Source organism: Salvelinus sp. IW2-2015, linkage group LG1, assembly GCF_002910315.2.
Source record: "Salvelinus sp. IW2-2015 linkage group LG1, ASM291031v2, whole genome shotgun sequence".
Classification (NCBI taxonomy): Eukaryota; Metazoa; Chordata; class Actinopteri; order Salmoniformes; family Salmonidae; genus Salvelinus; species Salvelinus sp. IW2-2015.
Window position 1 is genome coordinate 40915523 of NC_036838.1, and position 23174 is coordinate 40938696.

General features: G+C 45.6%; 1 protein-coding gene across 1 annotated transcript in view; it reads left to right on the top strand.

Annotated features, from left to right (window-relative positions):
• The window catches only part of chd5 (chromodomain helicase DNA binding protein 5), a 62418-nt gene that overhangs the window by 26808 nt on the left and 12436 nt on the right, over positions 1-23174 (top strand). Inside the window, exons 8-38 of the mRNA XM_070444939.1 lie at positions 263-429; positions 557-775; positions 1008-1214; positions 3520-3731; positions 3957-4088; positions 4341-4455; positions 4550-4741; positions 5068-5268; positions 5387-5524; positions 5766-5887; positions 6136-6309; positions 6427-6568; positions 6737-6986; positions 7095-7219; positions 7414-7681; positions 8373-8545; positions 8794-8968; positions 9557-9643; positions 9789-9877; positions 9964-10097; positions 10224-10368; positions 10615-10780; positions 11248-11327; positions 11556-11775; positions 11919-12008; positions 12153-12314; positions 12533-12641; positions 12791-12923; positions 21246-21441; positions 21596-21759; positions 21962-22088. Coding sequence (XP_070301040.1) covers positions 263-429; positions 557-775; positions 1008-1214; positions 3520-3731; positions 3957-4088; positions 4341-4455; positions 4550-4741; positions 5068-5268; positions 5387-5524; positions 5766-5887; positions 6136-6309; positions 6427-6568; positions 6737-6986; positions 7095-7219; positions 7414-7681; positions 8373-8545; positions 8794-8968; positions 9557-9643; positions 9789-9877; positions 9964-10097; positions 10224-10368; positions 10615-10780; positions 11248-11327; positions 11556-11775; positions 11919-12008; positions 12153-12314; positions 12533-12641; positions 12791-12923; positions 21246-21441; positions 21596-21759; positions 21962-22088 — 4914 coding nt within the window. The remainder of the gene's footprint in view (positions 1-262; positions 430-556; positions 776-1007; positions 1215-3519; positions 3732-3956; positions 4089-4340; positions 4456-4549; positions 4742-5067; positions 5269-5386; positions 5525-5765; positions 5888-6135; positions 6310-6426; positions 6569-6736; positions 6987-7094; positions 7220-7413; positions 7682-8372; positions 8546-8793; positions 8969-9556; positions 9644-9788; positions 9878-9963; positions 10098-10223; positions 10369-10614; positions 10781-11247; positions 11328-11555; positions 11776-11918; positions 12009-12152; positions 12315-12532; positions 12642-12790; positions 12924-21245; positions 21442-21595; positions 21760-21961; positions 22089-23174) is intronic.

Sequence of the window (23174 nt, forward strand, 5' to 3'; positions counted from 1 at the left end):
CTGGAGGAGTCGGACTTTGATGATGTCAGCATCCACAGTGCCTCGGTGCGCTCTGATACCTCGGGGAATGCCAAGAAGAAAGCCCGGAAGGGTCGGAAAAAAAGGAAAAGTATGCTATGTCCGTTATCTACACTAACCAGGTCCACTAGTTTATACTGTATATCCTCCTACCTTTTCATAACCCTCATAACCTAATGACTGTTACTGCTGTGTGTGTGAAGACTACATTTACTTTTATCTGTGTTTCCTGTCTTGTGTTCAGGAGAGGATGGGGACGGCTATGAGACAGACCACCAGGACTACTGTGAGGTGTGCCAGCAGGGAGGGGAGATCATCCTGTGTGACACCTGTCCCAAAGCTTACCACCTGGTGTGTCTGGACCCCGAGCTGGAGAAGGCCCCCGAGGGCAAGTGGAGCTGCCCCCACTGTGTGAGTAGTACACCTTAACCTTGACTGTCACTAAACACAACAGAAGTACATCATCTCTATCACATTATGACAGAAGTGCATTGTTACTACAAAGTGCATTATCACTATCCCTTATCTGTGCATTCAGGAGAAGGAGGGCATCCAGTGGGAGGCCAAAGATGATGATGATGATGAGGAGGAGGTTGCGGTTGAGGAAGAGGATGACCACCTGGAGTTCTGCAGAGTGTGTAAAGATGGAGGGGAGCTGCTGTGCTGTGACACCTGCCCCTCCTCCTACCATATCCACTGCCTCAACCCTCCCCTGCCTGAGATACCCAATGGGGAGTGGCTGTGCCCACGCTGCATGGTGAGTAACAAGTTCTCCCAACAATCAGTGTTCAGTCAGTGTCACATGCTCCACAATGGTCCAGTTAATGAACCATGTTATTTGTGAGAATGCACTTTGCTCTCCATTAATAAAATAGACTGCTGGAAACAAAATGGAAAGTGTCACTCTCTGTGCAGGCTCCCAAGAGAGAACAGAGATAGACTAATGAGGATAATACCATTCTCTCACATAACTCTCTTTCCCCCTCTAGTGCCCACCTCTGAAGGGGAAGGTACAGAGGATTCTCCACTGGACTTGGGGGGATCCCCCCTTACCCATGGAGGTGCCCCCTGGCCCTGATGGAGAGATGGTGGACCCGCTGGTCAAGCCCCCCCTGAAGGGCCACCCGGAGAGGGAGCTGTTTGTCAAGTGGGCTGGTCTCTCCTACTGGCACTGCTCCTGGGTCAGCGAACTACAGGTGAGACAATAATCTGTCTGTTTGTCTGACTGCTGCTGACTGTCAGAGTTATCACAGTGTTTGAAAGTCAGCCATGTTCAAATATAGTGGCTTACAAGCAGGGCCGTGCACAGACCTTTCAGGGGGCAGGTGCTCCAAAAAATAAAAGAAATGGACACCCCCCTTGAAAAATAAATAATCGACTTTCATAATTCATATCTAGAAATTCATAACAGGCCTACTAACTGCCTCTGTAACGAATGTTTTCATTTTTTTATCGTATGGTTATTTATTTCTGAAACAACACACTCACTCATCACAAATTTTAAGCAAGCTAGTTAGAGTGAAGAGGAAATTATAGTCCTGAAAAAGCTTTCCAGTTTCACGGACGTACCCAATGATGCACAGCTCACTCACTGGCGATGGCCGAAGCGCTTGTGCCAAAAGCCTACCTCCCTCTTGCTTTACTTTTTAAAACAAAGTTCGCTCAAAAGACCTATTTGGAAGTTGATAAAATATGTTGGTAGCCTACAGCAGACAGATTAGAGTCTTCTCTTTTCAGCAGGAGCCATTTGCTTTCCAACCTGTTATTCTGCAATTTTATTTGAAATATTGCAAAAGGACTGTTTTGTCTGCATGCTGTTCACTGACAGATATGCCATGTTATTGTTATTGCCATGTTATTTTCTACTCCCTGGTATGAACTGTATAGCCATGTTATATTCTTTATCTCCCTGTATACTCTATAGCCATGTTTCTTTCACTCCCTGTATGCTGTATAGCCATGTTATTTTCTACTCCCTGTATACTCTATAGCCATGTTATTTCCTACTCCTGATACTCTATAGCCATGTTATTTCCTACTCCCTGTATACTCTATAGCCATGTTATTTCCTACTCCCTGTATGCTGTATAGCCATGTTATTTTCTACTCCCTGTATGCTGTATAGCCATGTTATTTTCTACTCCCTGTATGCTGTATAGCCATGTTATTTTCTACTCCCTGTATACTTATAGCCATGTTATCTTTCTTACTCCCTGTATACTCTATAGCCATGTTATTTTCTACTCCCTGTATACTCTATGCCATGTTATTTTCTACTCCCTGTATATCTATGCCATTATTTTCTATCCATGCTATACTGTATAGCATGTTATTTTCTACTCCCTGTATACTCTATAGCCATGTTATTTCTACTCCCTGTATACTCTATAGCCATGTTATTTTCTACTCCCTGTATACTCTATAGCCATGTTATTTTCTTACTCCCTGTATACTCTATAGCCATGTTATTTTCTACTCCCTGTATACTCTATAGCCATGTTATTTTTCTACTCCCTGTATGCTGTTATAGCCATGTTTATTTTCTTTACTCCTGTATGCTGTATAGCCCATGTTATTTTCTACTCCCTGTATAGCGTATAGCTATGTTTTCTACTCCCTGTATACTCTATAGCCATGTTATTTTCTACTCCCTGTATACTCTTAGCCATGTTATTTTCTACTCCCTGTATACCTCTATAGCCATGTTATTTCCTACTCCCTGTATAGCCCATGTTATTTTCAACTCCATGTATACTCTATAGCCATGTTATTTTCTACTCCCTGTATAGCCATGTTATTTTCAACTCCATGTATACTCTATAGCCATGTTATTTTCTACTCATTATTTTAATATGTTATCTTTAACTGTGCATTGTTGGAAAAGGACTCATAAGTAAGCATTTCACTGTTAGTCTACACATGTTGTCTACAAAGTATGTGACAAATAATATAATTGATTAGAAATTTTAGGCCTACTCATGGTATAGTAGACTATTCTGAATTATTTCATCTCTTTCTGATCAGGAAATAAATGAAGTGCTGCACGTAGGCTATCAGACAATCAAACCGAATATTGATGATGTAAATCAGGTGTTATCAAGTGTTATGCTGCTGTGGCAGTACTGTTGATATTTACACTAGGTAGCTTGCTACACACACTCGACCTGTGACTGCATTTCAAGCCATGCATGTTTGGATACCGGGCGTGCGCAATCTCCGTATAGGCAAGGGTGGGGGGTGGCGAACTTGGGGGCAGTGGGTTCAGAACAACAACGACAAAAACAGTATACAAATGTTTTTATAATTATACCACCACCCAAAAGGGCACTTGGCCAGTGGAGGGCGCAGGTACACAACTATTTGTGGACTTGCCTGCTTACAAGACAACACGTCACAGCACATTGTCACAAATATGACAAGAATATGGAAGGCAACTTCATGTCATACTTTTTCCGCAGCATTGTTGGTTAAGCCATGCCCTTGTCTCTGTGGTGTGTGCAGTTAGAGCTGTACCACGCGGTGATGTACCGTAACTACCAGCGGAAGAACGACATGGACGAGCCCCCTCCATACGACTACGGCTCTGGGGAGGAGGAGCTGAACAACGAGAAGAGGAAGAGTAAAGACCCGCAGTACGCTGCCATGGAGGAGAGATTCTACCGCTACGGCATCAAGCCAGAGTGGATGGTCATCCACAGGATCCTCAACCACAGGTGCTCACTTCATACACACACTGTCCTCTCCCTATAGGGACTTTCTCTCACCCAGACTCACACTCACCACTTTATATACAATGGAGTAAAGACAGTCATATCTACAGCATCATAAAACATTTTTGTCCCAGGTTTGAAATGTGTACAAGTAATTGTCTTTGTATTCTGAGGTTCAATCCAAAAGCTCAGAGTTTTGACAGTCATTGTTCCTTGCATTCCCTGCAGTTATGATAAGGATGGAGATGTGCACTACATGATCAAGTGGAGAGACCTGCCCTATGACCAGTGCACCTGGGAGGTGGATGACTTTGACGTCCCTGAGTATAACCACAGCAAACACTCCTACTGGGACCACAGGTCAGCTCAGATCTCACACTTTGTTTTAGCTCTCTCTCTCTCTCTCCTCTCTCTCTCTCTCTCTCTCTCTCTCTCCTCTCTCTCTCGCTCTCGCTCTCTCTCTCTCTCTCTCTCTGTGTGTCTCTCGCTCTCTCTCTCGCTCTCTCTCTGTGTGTGTCTCTCGCTCTCTCTAGTACACACACAATCATATTTGTTTCACATGATTTCACATCCTGAGTTGACTATTTGTTAATGTCTACTGGGATTTGACAGGGAGCAGATGATTGGTGATGACCAGCGCCCCTTAGTGGTGAGAAAGGGAAAGAAGGGTAAAGAGGAGGAGAAGAGGAGGGAGAGAGAAATCCCCCCTGATGCCCCAATTATAGATGTGAGTGGCCATCATTACTAGGGTCTAAAACATACAGTCCTATTAGCTTAACAATCAACTGATATACCTCTGGTTGTTCTCGCTCTGTCATTAGCCTACCATCAAGTTTGAACATCAACCCTGGTACATCAATGCCACTGGGGGCACCCTGCATCCGTACCAGCTGGAGGGTCTGAACTGGTTACGGTTCTCCTGGGCACAGGGCACAGACACTATCCTGGCAGACGAGATGGGCCTGGGCAAGACTGTCCAGACCATCGTGTTCCTCTACTCACTCTACAAGGAGGTGGGTGAGGAGGACAGGCTCATACAGAACAGGGGTCTATTTGTTTGGTATTAATGTTCTATGACGTTATTATAGGACAAGTTTTATTTTTTACAACCAAATGTCTATTTTTGATGTAAATGGAATTTTATAGAAGGGTCCAGACACCTTTTTCTATAACATATAATTTACATCAAAAATAGACATTTGGTTGTAAAAAAGAAAACTTGTCCTTTGGGTAAATACAACACAATAGAATCAGTACTGATTAAAGTAATACAATTTATGTTGCATATATTGTCAAATAGTATCTTTAGTCATGACTGAAACATGTCCTCCCCCTTCAGGGTCACTCCAAAGGGCCATACCTGGTCAGTGCTCCCCTGTCCACCATCATCAACTGGGAGAGGGAGTTTGAGATGTGGGCCCCAGACTTCTACGTGGTCACTTACACTGGGGACAAAGATAGCCGAGCGGTCATCAGGGAGAACGAGTTCACTTTTGAGGACAGTACAGTCAAGACAGGCCGCAAGGTCTTCCGTATGAAGGTATCCCCATGAACTACACTTACAATGTATTGAATCTCAGTGAACATCGACAAGTGTGTAATTTACATAGAAAGGAGAGTGGTTGTCATATCTAGAATCTCTGTTTTGGTTTTGACAGAAAGACAGTGCCATCAAGTTCCATGTGTTGTTGACATCATATGAGCTGATTACCATTGATCAGACCATTCTGGGCTCCATTAACTGGGCCTGTCTAGTGGTGGACGAGGCCCACAGACTGAAGAACAACCAGTCAAAGGTAACCCAACACCTCACATTAAACCAGTGCATTCTACAAATTGATGTAATTGGTCATTATTGTCTTTGTCACTGGTAAATTGTCTAATAGTCCGTTTCTTAAGATCAAAATTCTGATTTCTTTACAATCTATTATCAATATATTATCCATCTTCTCCCTTTCAACTTCATCAACCTCGTATATAATTATTACTCAACTCTATTTGTGGCTTGGTTGAGCCTCTAATGTCACTGTACCTCAGTTTTTCAGAATCCTCAACGGTTATAAGATCTACTATAAGCTGCTACTGACTGGCACTCCTCTGCAGAACAACCTGGAGGAGCTGTTTCACCTGCTCAACTTCCTCACCCCAGAGAGATTTAAGTAAGAGCTGTACTGTACCTCCCCCTGGGGCCCCTTCATTAGCCTGGCAGTCTGCCTATGGGGCCTGCTACCTGCTGCTGTAGCAGAGCGTAAAGACCTACTGCTTAGGGAGATGCAATGGTGACCACAGGGTCCTCCTTACAGTACTGCCTGAAGCCAAGGCCATTGCTCATTTTAACATTGACTGTACCGTCTTTAAAAGGGATCTATAAACTGTTTTGCTGTGTCTGTGCTCTCTCTGTCTGCAGTAACCTGGAGGGCTTTCTGGAGGAGTTTGCAGACATCTCCAAGGAGGACCAGATCAAGAAGCTGCATGACCTGCTGGGCCCACACATGCTCAGGAGACTGAAGGCTGATGTCTTCAAGAACATGCCTTCCAAGACAGAGCTCATTGTACGAGTGGAGCTCAGCCCCATGCAGAAGTTAGTTAGTCCTCTTCTAGTACTTTTCTATTGGACCTCCCATTGTTGTATAAAACCTCTTCTGAGTTGTACCACCAGGCTTAATCCCGCCTCTCACCTTTGACCTCTGACTAACAGGAAGTACTACAAGTTTATCCTGACACGGAACTTTGAGGCGCTCAACTCCAAAGGCGGGGGCAACCAGGTGTCCCTTCTCAACATCATGATGGACCTGAAGAAGTGTTGCAACCACCCCTACCTGTTCCCAGTGGCAGCCATGGTGAGGGAGGGTGGAGAGATAGGGGAGGAGAGAGGGCAAAGGGAAGCCATGTATTGTAGAAGTTTATAGGTTGCCAACATGCAGGTATTTGTGTTTATCAGTGAGAGTTGACTGTGTGTGAGGTGCTGTGCTTTCTCATTGGGTTGTTTGCTCTTTGTGTAAATGCAGGAGGCGCCAGTGTTACCCAATGGCTCTTATGATGGGAACCAGCTGGTCAAGTCCTCAGGCAAACTCACCCTGCTCCAGAAGATGCTGAAGAAACTCAAAGATGAAGGACACAGAGTTCTCATCTTCTCCCAGATGACTAAGATGCTGGATCTGCTTGAGGATTTTCTGGAATACGAGGGCTACAAATATGAACGCATCGACGGAAGCATCACAGGGGGGCTACGACAGGAGGCTATCGACCGCTTCAATGGTGAGTTACGCTGCTGTTCTGTCTTTGTCCAGCAGGGAGCAGCACAGACAGCACTTATACTGACACACTTGCGTAACACTCCATGACTGTGTGACATTTCTACTGCAGCACCGGGTGCACAGCAGTTCTGCTTCCTGCTCTCCACCCGAGCGGGAGGCCTGGGCATCAACCTAGCCACGGCAGACACTGTCGTCATCTACGACTCAGACTGGAACCCTCACAATGATATCCAGGTACTGTGGGACATGGTACACACTAAGATAGGCTACATAATAAACTGTCGTCTGTATGCATTAGAACCCTCACAGAGTTGTGAATAGTCTCTTTACATTTCTCTTCCTCCTTGACTCCCTGTTCTGTTTCTTTGTTTCTGTATCTGTCTCTGCCCCTCTCTCACTCTCTCCCTCCCTCCATCTCTTTGCTGCAGGCATTCAGCAGGGCCCACCGTATAGGTCAGAACAAGAAGGTGATGATCTATCGCTTCGTGACACGGGCCAGCGTGGAGGAGCGCATCACCCAGGTGGCCAAGAGGAAGATGATGTTGACCCACCTTGTGGTGAGGCCCGGCCTGGGCTCCAAGACCGGCTCCATGTCCAAACAGGAGCTGGACGACATCCTCAAATTTGGCACTGAGGAGCTCTTCAAGGATGAGATGGAGGCGGCCGCTCGGGCCATGGGTTCCCACCAGAAACTGTGTAAGACTAATGATGCGCGTACTGACTACACTGACTACAATGTGTCACAATTACAATTCATTTCTGTATGAAAAAGTCAAACCTGTTTTGCCAGGAACATATCGTAGTTTTTATTATTATTATTATTATTTTTTAAATTTTATCCCCCTTTCTCCCCAATTTTCGTGGTATCCAATCGCTAGTAATTACAATCTTGTCTCATCGCTACAACTCCCGTACGGGCTCGGGAGAGACGAAGGTCGAAAGCCGTGCGTCCTCCGAAGCACATCCCAACCAAGCCGCACTGCTTCTTAACACAGCGCGCCTCCAACCCGGAAGCCAGCCGCACCAATGTGTCGGAGGAAACACCGTGCACCTGGCCCCCTTGGTTAGCGCGCACTGCGCCCGGCCCGCCACAGGAGTCGCTGGAGCGCGATGAGACAAGGATATCCCTACCGGCCAAACCCTCCCTAACCCGGGCGACGCTAGGCCAATTGTGCGTCGCCCCACGGACCCCCCGGTCGCGGCCGGCTGCGACAGAGCCTGGGCGCGAACCCAGAGACTCTGGTGGCGCAGCTAGCACTGCGATGCAGTGCCCTAGACCACTGCGCCACCCGGGAGGCCCTCATATCGTAGTTTTTAACTGATTTGAACAAGATGTAATTCTGTGTTCCTCTGACACAGTATATTGTGAATCTTGTGTTTACTCCAGGGGACATAAAGGATGGAGATGAGGGCAGTGTCATTCACTATGATGACAATGCCATCTCCAAGCTGCTGGACCGTAGCCAGAATGCTACGGAGGACACTGAGATCCAGAACATGAACGAATACCTCAGCTCCTTCAAGGTGGCCCAGTATGTTGTCAAAGACGAGGACGTTGAGGTAAGGACACACACACTCAGACACACACTCAGTCAGCATTGAAGGTGTCTATGTCGAGGAGTGGCTCTGTTATGTATTCTCACAGTGTGTGTATGTGTATTCAGTCGTCTCTCTTCATTGTATTCTCACTTTATTCAGTAGTAGCTAAGCCAACCACTTTGTTTACCCAGTAGTATCCTTGTTTCCTTGTTCAGTATTCTCACTGTGTGCGTGTTCCTGTGTGTGTCTGTGGGCGTACGTGTGTTCAGGAGGAGCCCCAGCGGGAGATCATTAAGCAGGAGGAGAATGTGGATCCAGACTACTGGGAGAAGCTGCTGAGGCACCACTATGAGCAGCAGCAGGAGGACCTGGCCCGCAACCTGGGCAAAGGCAAACGCATCCGCAAGCAGGTCAACTACAACGACACGTCTCAGGAGGACCAAGGTTTGCCCCATACTGTACTGTACACTCTGGCCTGCATTTCTCTTCTGCTTTAACAGGAACTATATGCTTATTCCCCCTCCTACGGAAAAGTTTAGTGAACTAAGCATCCCTCTAGATATATCTCTGGTAACACGAGTGGCACACTATACCTCTCTTTGGTTATGTGTCTATAACTATAGCAGCTTGCTTGAAAATAGTGACACATTTAGAAGCTGTATTGCTTTATATTGCTTTAGCTTTACAGTATGTAAGTTGTGTTGAGGTGCTCTATAACACTATCCCCCATAGTTCAACAATAGGTATTTGAGACTGAAGGGGAACAGTTTTAAAACCCATCTAAAGCAAAAGCACACTCAGAGACGAAGTGTTGATGAAGTGCACAGTCCACCAGTGTAGTGGCTGGGAGGGCCGAACAGACAGAGGCTCTGCTGCTAGTCAGTAGTAGTCAGTAGAGGATGCCTGCCCCCTAGTGGAGTAGTGTGCATGCCCACTGTAGTGGTCTGCAGTGCCATCCCCCCCTCCCTCTAGTGGGCCCCTGCAGAAGTGAATGCACTGTGCTGTTTCTCTCTGATCTGATCTGTGGCTCAGAGTGGCAGGATGATCTTTCAGACAATCATTCCGAGTACTCCGTGGGGTCCGAGGACGAGGACGAAGATTTCGAGGAGAGGCCGGAAGGTGGGTGTCAATGAGACCTGCGTAATCACTACGTTATAGATAACTCGCTCAGTGCCAGCTCTGCTCTGTGTAGATGGGCCTGGAACCTATCATTGGTAAGATGTTGCTGAAGCACCTGGCTGATGGTGGGGGTGTTTCTCTGTAGGTGGGCGCAGGCACTCTCGCAGACAGCTGAAGAGTGACAGGGACAAACCTCTGCCACCCCTGCTGGCACGCGTAGGGGGCAACATCGAGGTAAGGAAGGAAGCACTCTGGTTTTAATTTAGTAGACAACGTGTATGCGTGTTGATTTGACTAGTGGGTATAATGCCCTGTGCCAGGTGCTGGGGTTCAACACCCGTCAGCGGAAGGCCTTCCTCAATGCTATCATGCGCTGGGGCATGCCTCCTCAGGACGCCTTCAACTCTCACTGGCTGGTCAGAGACCTGAGAGGGAAGAGTGAGAAAGAGTTTAGGTATTTAAAGCTCATCTTGTATTCAGGAGTATTTTAACTGGGATTCAACGGCATCTCAACAGTCTCTACTGTTCACCATTACGTCCCATTCAAATGCATACCTGTCTGTGTATGATGTCTCTCTAGGGCCTATGTGTCCCTGTTCATGAGACATCTTTGTGAGCCGGGGGCAGACGGGGCGGAGACCTTTGCAGACGGTGTCCCACGAGAGGGGCTGTCTCGCCAACATGTCCTCACCAGGATCGGAGTTATGTCTCTGGTCAGGAAAAAGGTACACATCAACCAATCATTAAAATTAACCAACCAATCACATAAATTAAACCCAGCAGAAAACAACTAGTTCCCCTCCTAACTGGGATGAGCAATGTCTTGTAGCCTATGTTTAGATTTAGTAAGGCTGGTTCCCTGCCTTTAGCWTCTGGTTTTAGATAGCATGTTATCAATACAAAGTCTTGAATAGTGGAGAAACCCAGTGTCCTCTCATAGATTGTTAACTCACTGTTGTGTCTGTATCCAGGTCCAGGAGTTTGAGCATGTCAATGGAAAGTACAGCACTCCAGACCTGATCCCACTTGGACTAGAGTTGAAGAAACTGACTGAGAGTCTGTCCTCTGACCCCAACACCCCTGTCCCTGCCAGCCCTGCAGCCACACCCCAGCCTCCTGGCACTCCTATCCCACCAGGTCAGAGTCACATTTGTTTTTTTAGTTTTTTGCCAGGTTAGTCTCATTGAGATAAAAAAAAAAAACGATTTTCCAAGAGAGACCTGGCCAAAATAGCAGCACACAGTTTCAGACATAATTACAACATAAAACACAAAGCACCACAGTTTAAAAACATACATTTACACATTGAGCAGGCAAGAAATATTTTGGAAGGTGTGGTGCATCTAAGGGTCAAAACATTGACAGCCCCTCACTTTATTGTTCACCAGAGATTTGAGCCTAGCTTGGAACTCATTCAAGAAGACCAGCTCCTGCAGTTTCATGTCCATTTGGAGCTTCTTCCAAGTGGTGGCACGAGCTACACATCCATACCTTGTTTGTGTGTGTGTTTGTTTGTGTGTGTGTGTTTCACTTATGTTAGTTCTTTAGATTTATTAAACAGGAAATGAGAGACAATGTTGGTGATTGATTTGCTGTTTTTACAGAGAAGATGGACTCAATCTCAGGGCCTACTGAAGACAAGGAGACCACAGAATTAGAGTACAAGAAGCTACCAGAACTGGAGGTCAGAGTTCACTCCTCTTCTGAGATGTTTCTTAATTGCCCTGTCTTTTATCCTTCTTCTTCTTCTGTCTTCATACTGTTCTTTTCCCCTACATCTAATTGAATCGTTCTTATAATTCAAAACATATGCCACCTTCTAACTATCACCTTTTAATGTAAACTGACTCTCTCTCTCTCTCTCTCTCTCTCTCTCTCTCTCTCCCCCCATCTGTGATGGTTGTCTCTCCAGACTAATCTAAGTACAGAGTCATCTTCCCAGGTAGAGAAGACAGACAAGGCTGCTGACAGTGATGAGACAGTGAAGGGCAGTACAGAGGACAAACCAGTCTCCTCAGAGGAGGGTAGTGAAAGGACAGACACACCCTCCACACTTCCAGAGCCATCCACCAATCCTAAAGAGCCTCCATCCAAACAGACAGAGCTGTCGTCCAATCAAAGCTCACCAAAAGGTGAGTGGTGCATTACATGGTTATTATGATCCAATGAGATGTAAATGGTTAATGTATTGGCTTTGGTTTGTCCCACCTCATAAAAGTCAGTTGTGACATTTCTCTGTTTTGATTTGGCCATGTGTCTGTCTATGACCCCCTAGCGGAGCCTTGTAGAGAGACAGAGAAGTCTTTAGATAAAGGAGACAGTGATCCTGCCCCAGCCAAACCTGAGGAGAAGGAACTGAAGCCAGGTAAATGCAGAACAAGAAAAACCTGAAAACCTTCTCACTCTTTGAGTAGCAAGAGTGAAAGACACATTACTGTATATTAGTGAGGCAACACTTTTTCCTGAGGGTGGAACTCAAAAATGGAATCTAGTCAATCCATTTACTTAGTTTTTTCAGACGAGCCCAAGAGTGAGGACATGCCAGTGCCCGAGGGTCGGCTGAATGGTGAGAAAGAAGCACAGGAGGAGACAGAGGACATCAGGAGGGAGGTGGAGAAGAACGGCTTCAAAATGAGGTTCATGTTCAACATCGCTGACGGAGGCTTCACAGGTGAGGGATGATTTAATATATGCCATTTAGCAGACACTTGTATCCAAAGCACTTATTCGTGCATATATTTTTTGTATGGGTGGCCCCAGCAGGAATCAAACCTACAATCCTGGTGTTACAAGCGCCATGCTCTACCAATTGAGCCATACAGGACAGCTAAGGTATAGGAAGGAACACTACATGTTTGGTCAGGTCTAATGTTTGTTAATCTCTGTCAGAGCTACACACCCTGTGGCAGAACGAGGAGCGGGCCGCTGTGTCATCTGGGAAGATGTATGACATTTGGCACCGTCGCCACGACTACTGGTTGCTGGCTGGCATCGTAACGTATCCTTCCTCTGCATCTTACAGAGCTGTTCAGAATTCACAGTGCACAGTAATTCACTTGTCTGGTCTCAGAGGAGCTGAAGTCTTAAAGCTATTTGTGATGTGAAGTTCTTTTATAATGTTTGTTTTCACTGACGGGGGAACCTCAGACATGGCTATGCCCGCTGGCAGGACATTCAGAACGACCCACGTTATGCCATCCTCAATGAGCCCTTCAAGACTGAGATGCACAAGGGGAACTACCTGGAGATGAAGAACAAGTTCCTGGCTCGCCGCTTTAAGGTGAGACGCTTCTTGCTGTCATACAAACACATTTGTGAACATCCTGAATCTGAATAGTGGGCAAAACAACATTCATTCATTCATTCAATCTCTCTCTCTCTCCCCCTCTCTCTCCCCCTCTCTGTCTCTGTCTCTGTCTCTGTCTCTGTCTCTGTCTCTCTCTGTCTCCCTGTCTCTGTGTGTGCATGCTGGGAGCATTTTGTAGTTGAGAGGCAGTGTGGAGGGCTCTGTCCATACTTATTTTCTTTTTTTCTATGGTGGAGGATTAAAGCACTGTTAGTTTAGTGGTACCCACTTTTTTTTTTTTTAAGTTAGGGAGGAAGAGGACAGCGTTTTAGTTTCTTGGGGTTTGAACTAGAGGTCGACCGATTAATCGGAATGGCCGATTAATCGAGGCCGATTTCAAGTTTTCATAACAGTCGGAAATCGGTATTTTTGGGCGCCGATTTGCCAATTTTTTTTATTTATTTTTAATTATTATTATTATTATTATAATTTTTTTTACACCTTTATTTAATCTTTATTTAACTAGGCAAGTCAGTTAAGAACACATTCTTATTTTCAATGGCGGCCTAGGAACGTTCTGCCTCAGATTTTTAACCTTGTCAGCTCGGGGGATCCAATCTTGCAGTTAACTAGTCCAATGCTCTAACACCTGATTACATTGCACTCCTCGAGGAGCCTGCCTGTTAGCGAATGCAGTAAGCTAAGGTAAGTTGCTAGCTAGCATTAAACTTATCTTATAAAAAACAATCAATCAATGACTGTCATTGCTCCAATGTGTACTTAACCATAAACATCAATGCCTTGCTTAAAATCAATACACAAGTATATATTTTTAAACCTGCATATTTAGCTAAAAGAAATCCAGGTTAGCAGGCAATATTAACCAGGTGAAATTGTGTCATTTCTCTTGCGTTCATTGCACGCAGAGTCAGGGTATATGCAACACTTTGGGCCGCCTGGCTCTTTGCGAACTAATTTGCCAGAATTTTACGTAATTATGACAACATTGAAGGTTGTGCAGTGTAACAGGAATATTTAGACTCATGGATGCCACCCGTTAGATAAAATACGGAACGGAATAAACGTTTTGTTTTCGAGGTGATAGTTTCCGGATTAGTCAAAGGTATATGGTTTAGAGAGAAATAGTCGACGCGTTATAATTCCTGTAATAACTTGCGGCTGAATTTGAAAGGGGTTCCTTCGTTATTTTACCGTTTATGTCTTCCATAGAGAATGTCTTGATCTACTTCAAATACGGTCTGTGTTTCGTGCAGGCTTAAACCGCCTCGACGTTTTGATACCCGTGTAAATCTCACTAGGATAAGGTAACGTTTGTCAACATATTTTCATAAATCCACTCTACAAAAAAATGTATCTTCGCTTATATTTAGCCAATATTGATCAGAGTTACCTTGTCCTATGGATATCTACACAGTTATAAAATTGGCACGGTGATGGAAGCCTACACGAAACACAGACCTTATTTTAAGTGAATCTAATTATATCCTATGGAATAAATGAAGGAACCGCTTTTCAGATTTTGCTAAAAGGTGTCATGGTAATTATGACTCGCACTTTGGTTGTCAATTCTTACCATGCCCATTATTAAAATAGGATTTCCTGCATATAGAAATTAAAGTTTTTGTTTTCAACATTCATCACAGGTAACTTAAACTCTATTTTTATTCAAACAGTTGAGAGTATTTGTCTCCTAAGCAGACTCTTCAGTATCATTGTCACTTCAGAGCTGTGTGTGTATTTATGTATTATATTAAGTTAAAATAAAACTGTTCATTGTTCATTCAGTATTGTTGCAATTGTAATTATTACAAAAATGTGTGTGTGTGTATGATATATATATTACATTTTTTAAATGATTTTTTTATAAATCGGCCGATTAATCGGTATCGCCTTTTTTGTCCTCCAATAATCGGTATCGGCATTGAAAAATCATAATCGGTCAACCCCTAGTTTGAACGGTGTGGTGTGCGCGATGGCTTCACAGCCTAGCGCGGAGGAGATGCTGTCATTACGGCATGGATTCAGGTGTGTTCCTGAAAATGGAGTTAAGGTGGAGGAGGTTCTGCTCGCGGTCAGTGAACAGGTAGGAGCTGAATTTTATACATTCTGCATCCAGAATGAACAAAGCTTTGGTTCTGTTCYTGAAAAGAGTAAATTTAGTGTGTAGATTGATTGCTAGTGGAATATTTGTAAGGGATGTGGTGGTGCCGATTTCTCCTCTTTCGACTCCTTCGACTAGGGTGGTAGTTGCGAATCTGCCTCCATTTATTACGGATGATCAAATCTGGAAAGAGCTGAGTTGGTTTGGTAAGTTTACTAGTTGCTTTCGTGTACTGTCGGCAGGTTTTCAGGCAGATYCCGTTAAGCAATGTTGTTTCGTTCCGGAGGCAAGTCTTCATGTTTCTGAATAACAATGAGCAACAGGTAAATGTGCATTTTAAAGTGATGCATGGGGAGGAGCTGGGGTAAGGCTGCACAGATAGTCTACGTTTGAGGAGTGTGAGGATTTGGGGCATAAGAGCTTTCCGTGCCCACATAAAGACCGTAGACAAGGTGAGGGTACTAGCGCCAGTGGGGGAAAAATCGAGGTCAACATTTAGGGGGCCATGGAATCGCAGGCCGCAGTGGCTGGGCCTAGTCATGCTATAAGATGGTGGTATAGATGAGGCTGGGCCTAGTCATGCTATAGATATTGGTGTAGATGAGGCTGGGCCTAGTCATGCTATAGATGGTGGTTGGTGTAGATGAGGCTGGTGGTGTCATGGTGGTGTGGATGAGGCTGGGCCTAGTCATGCTATAGATATTGGTGTAGATTAGGCTGGGCCTAGTCATGCTATAGATGGTGGTTGGTGTAGATGAGGCTGGTGGTGTCATGGTGGTGTGGATGAGGCTGGGTCTAGTCATGCCGTAGATGGTGGTGTAGATGAGGCTGGGCCTAGTCATGTCATAGATGGTGGTGTAGCTGAGGCTGGGTCTAGTCAGGTTATGCTAGTGGATGAGGAGAGTATAGTGGGAAAGGGTAAGCGACTGGAGGGGTGTGGAGGACGGTGTCAAACGGAAAAGGAAAAAGGGGGGAGAAGAAAGGAGGTGGGAGGGGAGAGGCTGGTGTGGTCAAAGGCACTAAGGAACCTTTGCCTGGTGCTGGGGGGAGGCCCCAGCTAGAGAGAAAGGGCAAGGTGGTCAGGATGGGAGATGGAGATGAGGAGGAGGAAGGTGAGTCTGAGGAGGAGGATGATGAGGATGCTTTCTTTTCAGACTCCTCAATGGGTCCAGAGCTGAGAGGCAAAGGGTCAAAGTACACGGTGAGGGAACTGTCAAGGTTCCTGAATGAGACTAAAGGGAAAAAGGTTAATCTTGAAGCTTTTTTTTTCGTGATCCGGGAAAGTTTGTAAGATCAGTACAACACACTATGAAAAATGAGGGGCATGGTGTCCTCTGACCTGGAAACGTTTTAGGTTGAGGAAGTAGGTCACAACCATGTGTAAGGGTCTACCTTCAGACACTGTTTAGATTAATACTTTTTTTCTGGCACTGGGGCTTTTTGAGCTTTGCTATTGGTCTTATTCTTTGCTGGCTTTTCTCCCACTTCTTATGGAGACTCTTCGGGTAGGCTTGCTTAATATAAATGGTGCCAGAGATGCGTTAAAGAGGAGTCTGTTGGGGTGAATATGTAAAACAAAAAAAAGTACAGGTGTTGTTTCTGCAGGAGATCTATAGTGATGTGGTGAATGAAGTCGATTGGGGGCTCTGGTGGAAAGGAAACAAATGTTCCATGGAACAAATGTTAGTGCAGGGGTGGCAGTCCTTTTTGCACTGGGTCTGGACGTAAAAATTTGCTCCTCAAGGAAGGTGTGTAGGAGTAGACTGCTTGTAGTAAAATCAGAAATTAACAGCAAGGGTTTTGTCCTTATAAATGTGTATGCGCCTAACACAGGGAGAGAGAGGGGGCGTCTGTTTGAGTGTCTTAGACAGGAAGTCTCACAGGTAGTGCCTGAGGATACGCTGGTGGTTGGCGGGGACTGTAACTGTATGATGGATTATACAAAAGACTGAAATGGGGAGGAGCCTCATTCAGGCTCAGTGGGGGTGTTAATGGACATCATTAAGCAGTTTGACCTAGTGGATGTTTGGAGAACTAGACATCCCAACACAAGATAGTATACATGGGTGAAGGTCTTTAGGGCTAGGGTGAGTGCAGCCCGACTCGATCGGTTTTACATGTCCAGGAATCAGAGCAATAGGCTGTTGGGCGCTACCATTCTCCCGGTGGGTTTTTCAGATCACCACATAACCATGGCTCGGCTGTCTATTTCACCAGGGCCTGGCAGGGATCCTATTGGAAGTTTAATGTAAAGTTCTTACAAGATGACACTTTTTGCTCAGGCTTCCAGACTTTTTGGGAAAGATGGGGGCATCGAAGAGAGGAGTATCAGTCTCTGAGTCAATGGTGGGATATTGGAAAAGTCCAAATTAGGCTTTTCTGTCAACAGTATACAGCTCTCTCATCCTCAGAGGCTAGGGGGAACTTGAGCATAGTATCAGTGAAGTGGAGGTAGATCTGGCGGGGCAAGGCAATGTAGGCCTTCAGGCTAATTTAGCTGAATTACGTAGGGACTTGGGCAGTTTACATACTAGGTACCTTAGTATAAAACCGTGGAGTTTTATACTGAGTTGTTTATGGCAGAACTGTGTGATCCTATGTGTGCTGAGGTTTTGTTTGCAGAACTCCCTAAGCTCTCTCTGGCACAGAGGTATGAAATGGACATTCCCATGAACTGGCAGAGGCCGTAACCCAAATGTCCCCCGGCCGTGCACTGGGGGTCGATGGACTCCTAGTAAAGTTTTATAAAAAATTCTGGGGAATAATTGGACTAGACTTCTTTTGCGTGTTGTATGAGTGCATCGGGGTAGGAGAGTTGCCAATAAGCTGCCGTCGGGCTGTTCTGACTCTCTCTATCCCAAAAAAGGGAACTTGTGTGAACTTGGGCGGCAGGTAGTCTAGTGGTTAGAGCGTTGGGCCAGTAACCAAAGGGTTGCTAGATCGAATCCCAGAGCTGACAAGGTAAAAATCTGTTGTTCTGCCACTGAACAAGGCAGTTAACCCACTGTTCCTAGGCCATCATTGTAAATAAGAATTTGTTCTTAACTGACTCGCCTAGTTAAATAAAAATAGCTAAATATATTTTTTTAAAGAACTGGAGGCCTGTGGCATTGCTCTGTGCGGACTACAAGATATTTACTGAGGTCCTCGTTTACAGACTGAAGTCCCATCTGGACTCTATGGTACACAAGGATTAAACATTTAAATATTGTGTACCGGGACGCTCATTCACGGAGAACTTGTTCTTAATCAGGGACATGTTGGACTTGTCGAGTTTCTAATGTAAACTTTGGACTGTTCTCATTAGACCAAGAGAAGGCATTTGATAGAGTGGACCATGAGTATCTGTTTAATGTGATCTTTGGGTTTGGGGAAAGGTTTTTGGCTTGTGTGAAGATGTGTATCCTGGGGCGTCATGTATGGTCAAGGTGGGAGGGGGGCTCAGTAGGCCAGTCGGTGAGGCGGGGCATTAGACAAGGATGCCCTCTATTGGGGCAGTTATATACACTAGCCATTGAGACTTTTTTTGGGCCTCCTATTCAAGAGACTGCAGGGAGTTTGCTGGACAGGCATGGGTGTGTTAACCTCTCTTGGGTACGTGAGACGTTAGCGGCCCACCTCTTCAACAGCCAGTGAAACTGCTGGGCTCCAAATTCAAATACAGAAATACTCATTATAAAAATTCAGAAAACAAAACATATTTTACATAGGTTTAAAGATGAACTTCTTGTGAATCCAACCACAGTGTCAGATTTAAAAAATGCTTTACGGCGAAAGCATACCTTACGATTATTTGAGAACATAGCCCACTAGACAAATCATTACAAACAGTAACCAGCCAAGTAGAACCGTTACACAAGTCAGAAATAGAGATAAAATGAATCCCTTACCTTTGATGATCTTCATATGGTTGCACTCAGCAGACATTCATTTACTCAATAAATGTTCTTTTTGTTCGATAAAGCCTCTTTATATCCAAAAACCTTCATTTTGTTCGCGTGTTTTCTTCAGTAATCCACAGGCTCAAAGGCAGTCAAAACAGGAAGACAAAAAAATCCAAATTGCATCCGTAAAGTTGATAGAAACATGTCAAACGATGTTTATATTCAATCCTCCAGGTTGTTTTTAGCCTAAATAATCGATAATATTTCAACCGGACAATAACGTCATCAATTTAAAAGGTAAACAAGAAAGGCACTCTCTCGGTCTCGCACATGAAAAAGCTCTGTGACACTTTAGGGTCCACTCATTCAGACTGCTCTTACTTCCTCATTTTTCAGAATACAAGCCTGAAACAATTTCTAAAGACTGTTGACATCTAGTGGAAGGCATAGAAACTGCAATTTGAGTCCTAAGTCAATGGTTACTGTAATGGCATTGAATAGAAAATTACAAAACCAACAAAAAAAAACTTCCTGAATGGATTTTTCTCAGGTTTTCGCCTGCCAAATCATTTCTGTTATACTCACAGACACTATTTTAACAGTTTTGGAAACTTTAGAGTGTTTTCTATCCAAATCTACCAGTTATATGCATATCATATCGTCTGGGCTCTAGAAGCAGGCAGTTTAATTTGGGCATGCATTTCATCCAAAATTCCGAATGCTGCCCCCTACCCTAGAGAAGTTAACAGGCATAGCATTGTCGGCGTTTGCAGATTACGTTTCTGTGATGGTCAGGGATGGGCAGGATATGCAGGCACTAGTGACTAGTCTGAAGGTGTACGAGGGAGATTCGTCTGCTAAGGTGGGGCATGGAGGGATATGCCCCCCCCCCCCCCTCTACTTCCAGGAGTTTGAAGTGGAGTTGTGAAGAACTGGGAGGGGCTGTCACAGGCGGGGTATTAAGACTGGCCAGGTGGAGGTGGCTCCTGTCCCAAGTGTCATATAGAGGAGGGTGCTGATAATCAACAATCTGGCGGCATCTTCCCTGTGGCATAAACTGGCTGTCCCTAACCCTGTCGCCGGTCGGATTTTTACTAAGGCCCACACAAGAAGGGGTGTGAAGCCGTGGGTGTGGGAGGAGCCTGTCTTCCACAACCCAGCCATCCTTTTGAGATCGGTTCAGTCGTCCTCCCTGCAGAGGCGACTGATGGCAGCGGGTTTACTAAGGCTGGGTGACCTGCGGCTGCTGGGAGAGGAGGTGTAGAAAACCCTGGAAGTCCTGGCACAACAAACAGGACTAACATCTCTTAGGCTGCTGGAGAGATTCCTGGGGAGGTCCAGGAGGCACTGTCTGAGCCGGTAGAGGGGGTGTTTGAGCGCCAAACGGAGAGGGGCTACCAATATTTCCGCCACTGCAGGTGACGGCAGAAACTGGGGACTGGCAAGGGGGTCTGGACGACTTGTTAGATTTTTAACACTCCGAGCCTGGCGGCGTTTGGGGGGGGGGGGGGGGGGTAAAAGCTTTCTACAACCTCTGCATTAAGGTGAGGAACATTAGGAGCCTAACAGGAGTGAAGGCACATCAGTGGCAGGGGGTATATGGGGCGGAGAGAATGGTGGGTCTTAGATGGAGGGGTCTCTACAAACTTCCAGTACCAAAAAGGTCAGGGGACTTCCAGTGGAGGGTTCTACAAGGAGCCCTGGCACTAACAGCTGGTTGGCATGGTCGACCCGGGAGTCAGACAGGGGTGTCATGAGTGAAACTGTGATTCATGTGTTTTCTGTGTGCACCAGGTTAATGCCATTAATGTCTCTGTTGGAATGTCTGTGTGAGAGGTTGGGAGTGGAGTTTACTGTGGGATGTTTATAATGGGGTACAGGTATTCGAATAAGGAAAGGCCAAATGTGTGGTTTCGTTTGCTCAGCAAAGTTGGCTATTTAGCTAACAAGGAGGAACAGGGTCAAAGGTGGAGGGATAACAGACCTTTACTATTACTTAATGGGATGGTCTCTGTGCATCTTAGGGTGGAATTTGAGTTCTATAAAATTATAAAAAGTGTGTAGATGTTTCAGGAGATATGGTGTTGTCGGGGGGCTGCTGTCTGTACAGCTGGAGAGATGGGTTGGATATACGACGTGTTGTAGAAGCAGTGAGGTTTTGGTTAGTCTAATGTGTTTTGTATCGTGGGGTAAGGGCAGTACAGGGATATTCATTTTTTAAAGGGGGGGGGGGGGGGGGTGAGTTTTAATCAATTAAATGAGGATTTATTATTTAAGAAAGACAATGTCAAAAGTCTCTCTCTCTTTTAGCTGTTGGAGCAGGCTCTGGTGATAGAGGAGCAGTTAAGAAGGGCAGCGTACCTGAATATGACCCAGGACCCCAACCACCCGGCTATGGCCCTGAATACCCGCTTTGCTGAGGTGGAGTGTCTGGCTGAGTCCCACCAGCACCTGTCCAAGGAGTCTCTGGCCGGGAACAAGCCAGCCAACGCTGTGCTGCACAAAGGTCTGTCATCTCCCAGTGTGTACACAGCAGCAGGACTAAAACACTGTCTACAAACTCAAGATCTGGGTGAATAAAAATTAAGTATTGCATCAACTGTAGATAAGATTGGATACATTAGTGCATTCTTGTCATTGACGGTGTCTGTGTGTTCCAGTACTGAACCAGCTGGAGGAGCTGCTGAGTGATATGAAGGCAGATGTGACGCGGCTTCCCAACATGTTGTCCCGGATCCCCCCGGTGTCTGCTCGTCTGCAGATGTCTGAGAGGAGCATCCTCAGCCGCCTCACCAGCCGCGGCAACGAACCTCCGCCCCAACAGGTACTGTACAGGCATGGGCTCGGTTATGGTGATAGGTGGGTTAGGATTGGTACAATTAGGTTTAGTTTGGTTGGAGCAAGGTTAGGTTCAGGGTACTGTAGGTTTGGCTTGGTTTAGTTGGGGTGGTTTGGTTTGGTAAGTCATTTTGGTTGATATCGTCATTGACAAGATGTGTAAATTGTGTTCTGTACTCTACCTCCAGCCGTTCGGCCAGAGCTCATTTGCCTGTTCCCAGATGTACAGCACTGGTTTTGGGGGCAGCTTCCGGGGGCCTGCGGGAGGAGCCATGGTCAACTACAGCCAGATGCCCCTGGGACCATACGTCAGTGGTAAGAGGCCTGTCTCTGCATGACTGTAGGTCTAACTAACATGAGATGTTCCTTATCTGAACAGCCGAGGACAGAAACTGCAAGATAACTGAAAAAGATGGAGCACTGTAAGATGAAATGCTGCTCTGTGTCCCTTTCTAATAATATGTTAGGGAATGAAAAGCTTAAAATGTTTTATGTGGGTCATTTATTTTTCTGAGCACCCTTTCTTTGGTATCCCTGTTTGATATCCCTTCACCCCCCCACCCCCTCCCCCCAAATTATCCCCCCCCGGGGCCCCCTCTTCTAGTGTCCAAGGCCCCCCACCCCCGTCAGCCAACCTGGCACAATGAAATCCTGCGACCAGTGAGGTGGACGTCACCCCCCTGACTCAATTCAGGCCAAGCCCCGGTGATGTCATCTGTATTGAAGTTAGTTCAGCTACCCCAAAATTGATCTGGCAGTCAGGCCAGCCCCAGTGGATGTCAAACTATTATAGAAATGATTACAGAATCTTCGCCCCCCCCTCCTCTATCCTCCCTCGTGCAAGAAAGCTCTCTGTCACTTGATCAGAGGATAAACCTAGGAATAATACACAGATGTATTGTATCTTTCATTATCAATTGCACTTCTATCTTTCGAGGATTCTTCAACATTACGTTCATGGAGTAGCTATTTGCTTTATGACTTAGGTTGGTGATGTCAAGCAGAGGAACTGTTCTATTATAGAGTAGGAGTCAACGACCTCAGACGCCCGGCTTCTTGCTACTGACCCACGTGGAAGGAATATTTATAGAATGACTGGAACCGTGCCCTGTCTGAAGGGAAAGTATTGGCTACAGGAAGAGTGCAAAAAGTGAAAGTAACACATGGTGGATGAAGCCGGTGGATGGTGCAATGCTGCTGGAGCTGCCTGTGAATGAGAATTCATCTGTGTCTATTCATTGACTTTAGGCCTGCCTCTGCTCTTCTTCTGAGGTCTTTTTCGGCTTTCCTGCTGTTCATCTGGTCCATTCTCCTTGTCCGTGCAGCGGGATACCGACCTCTGCTGGTAAGCAGTGTGCTTTAGCTACGTTACACATAGAAGGAAATAACTGATGAAGTGCC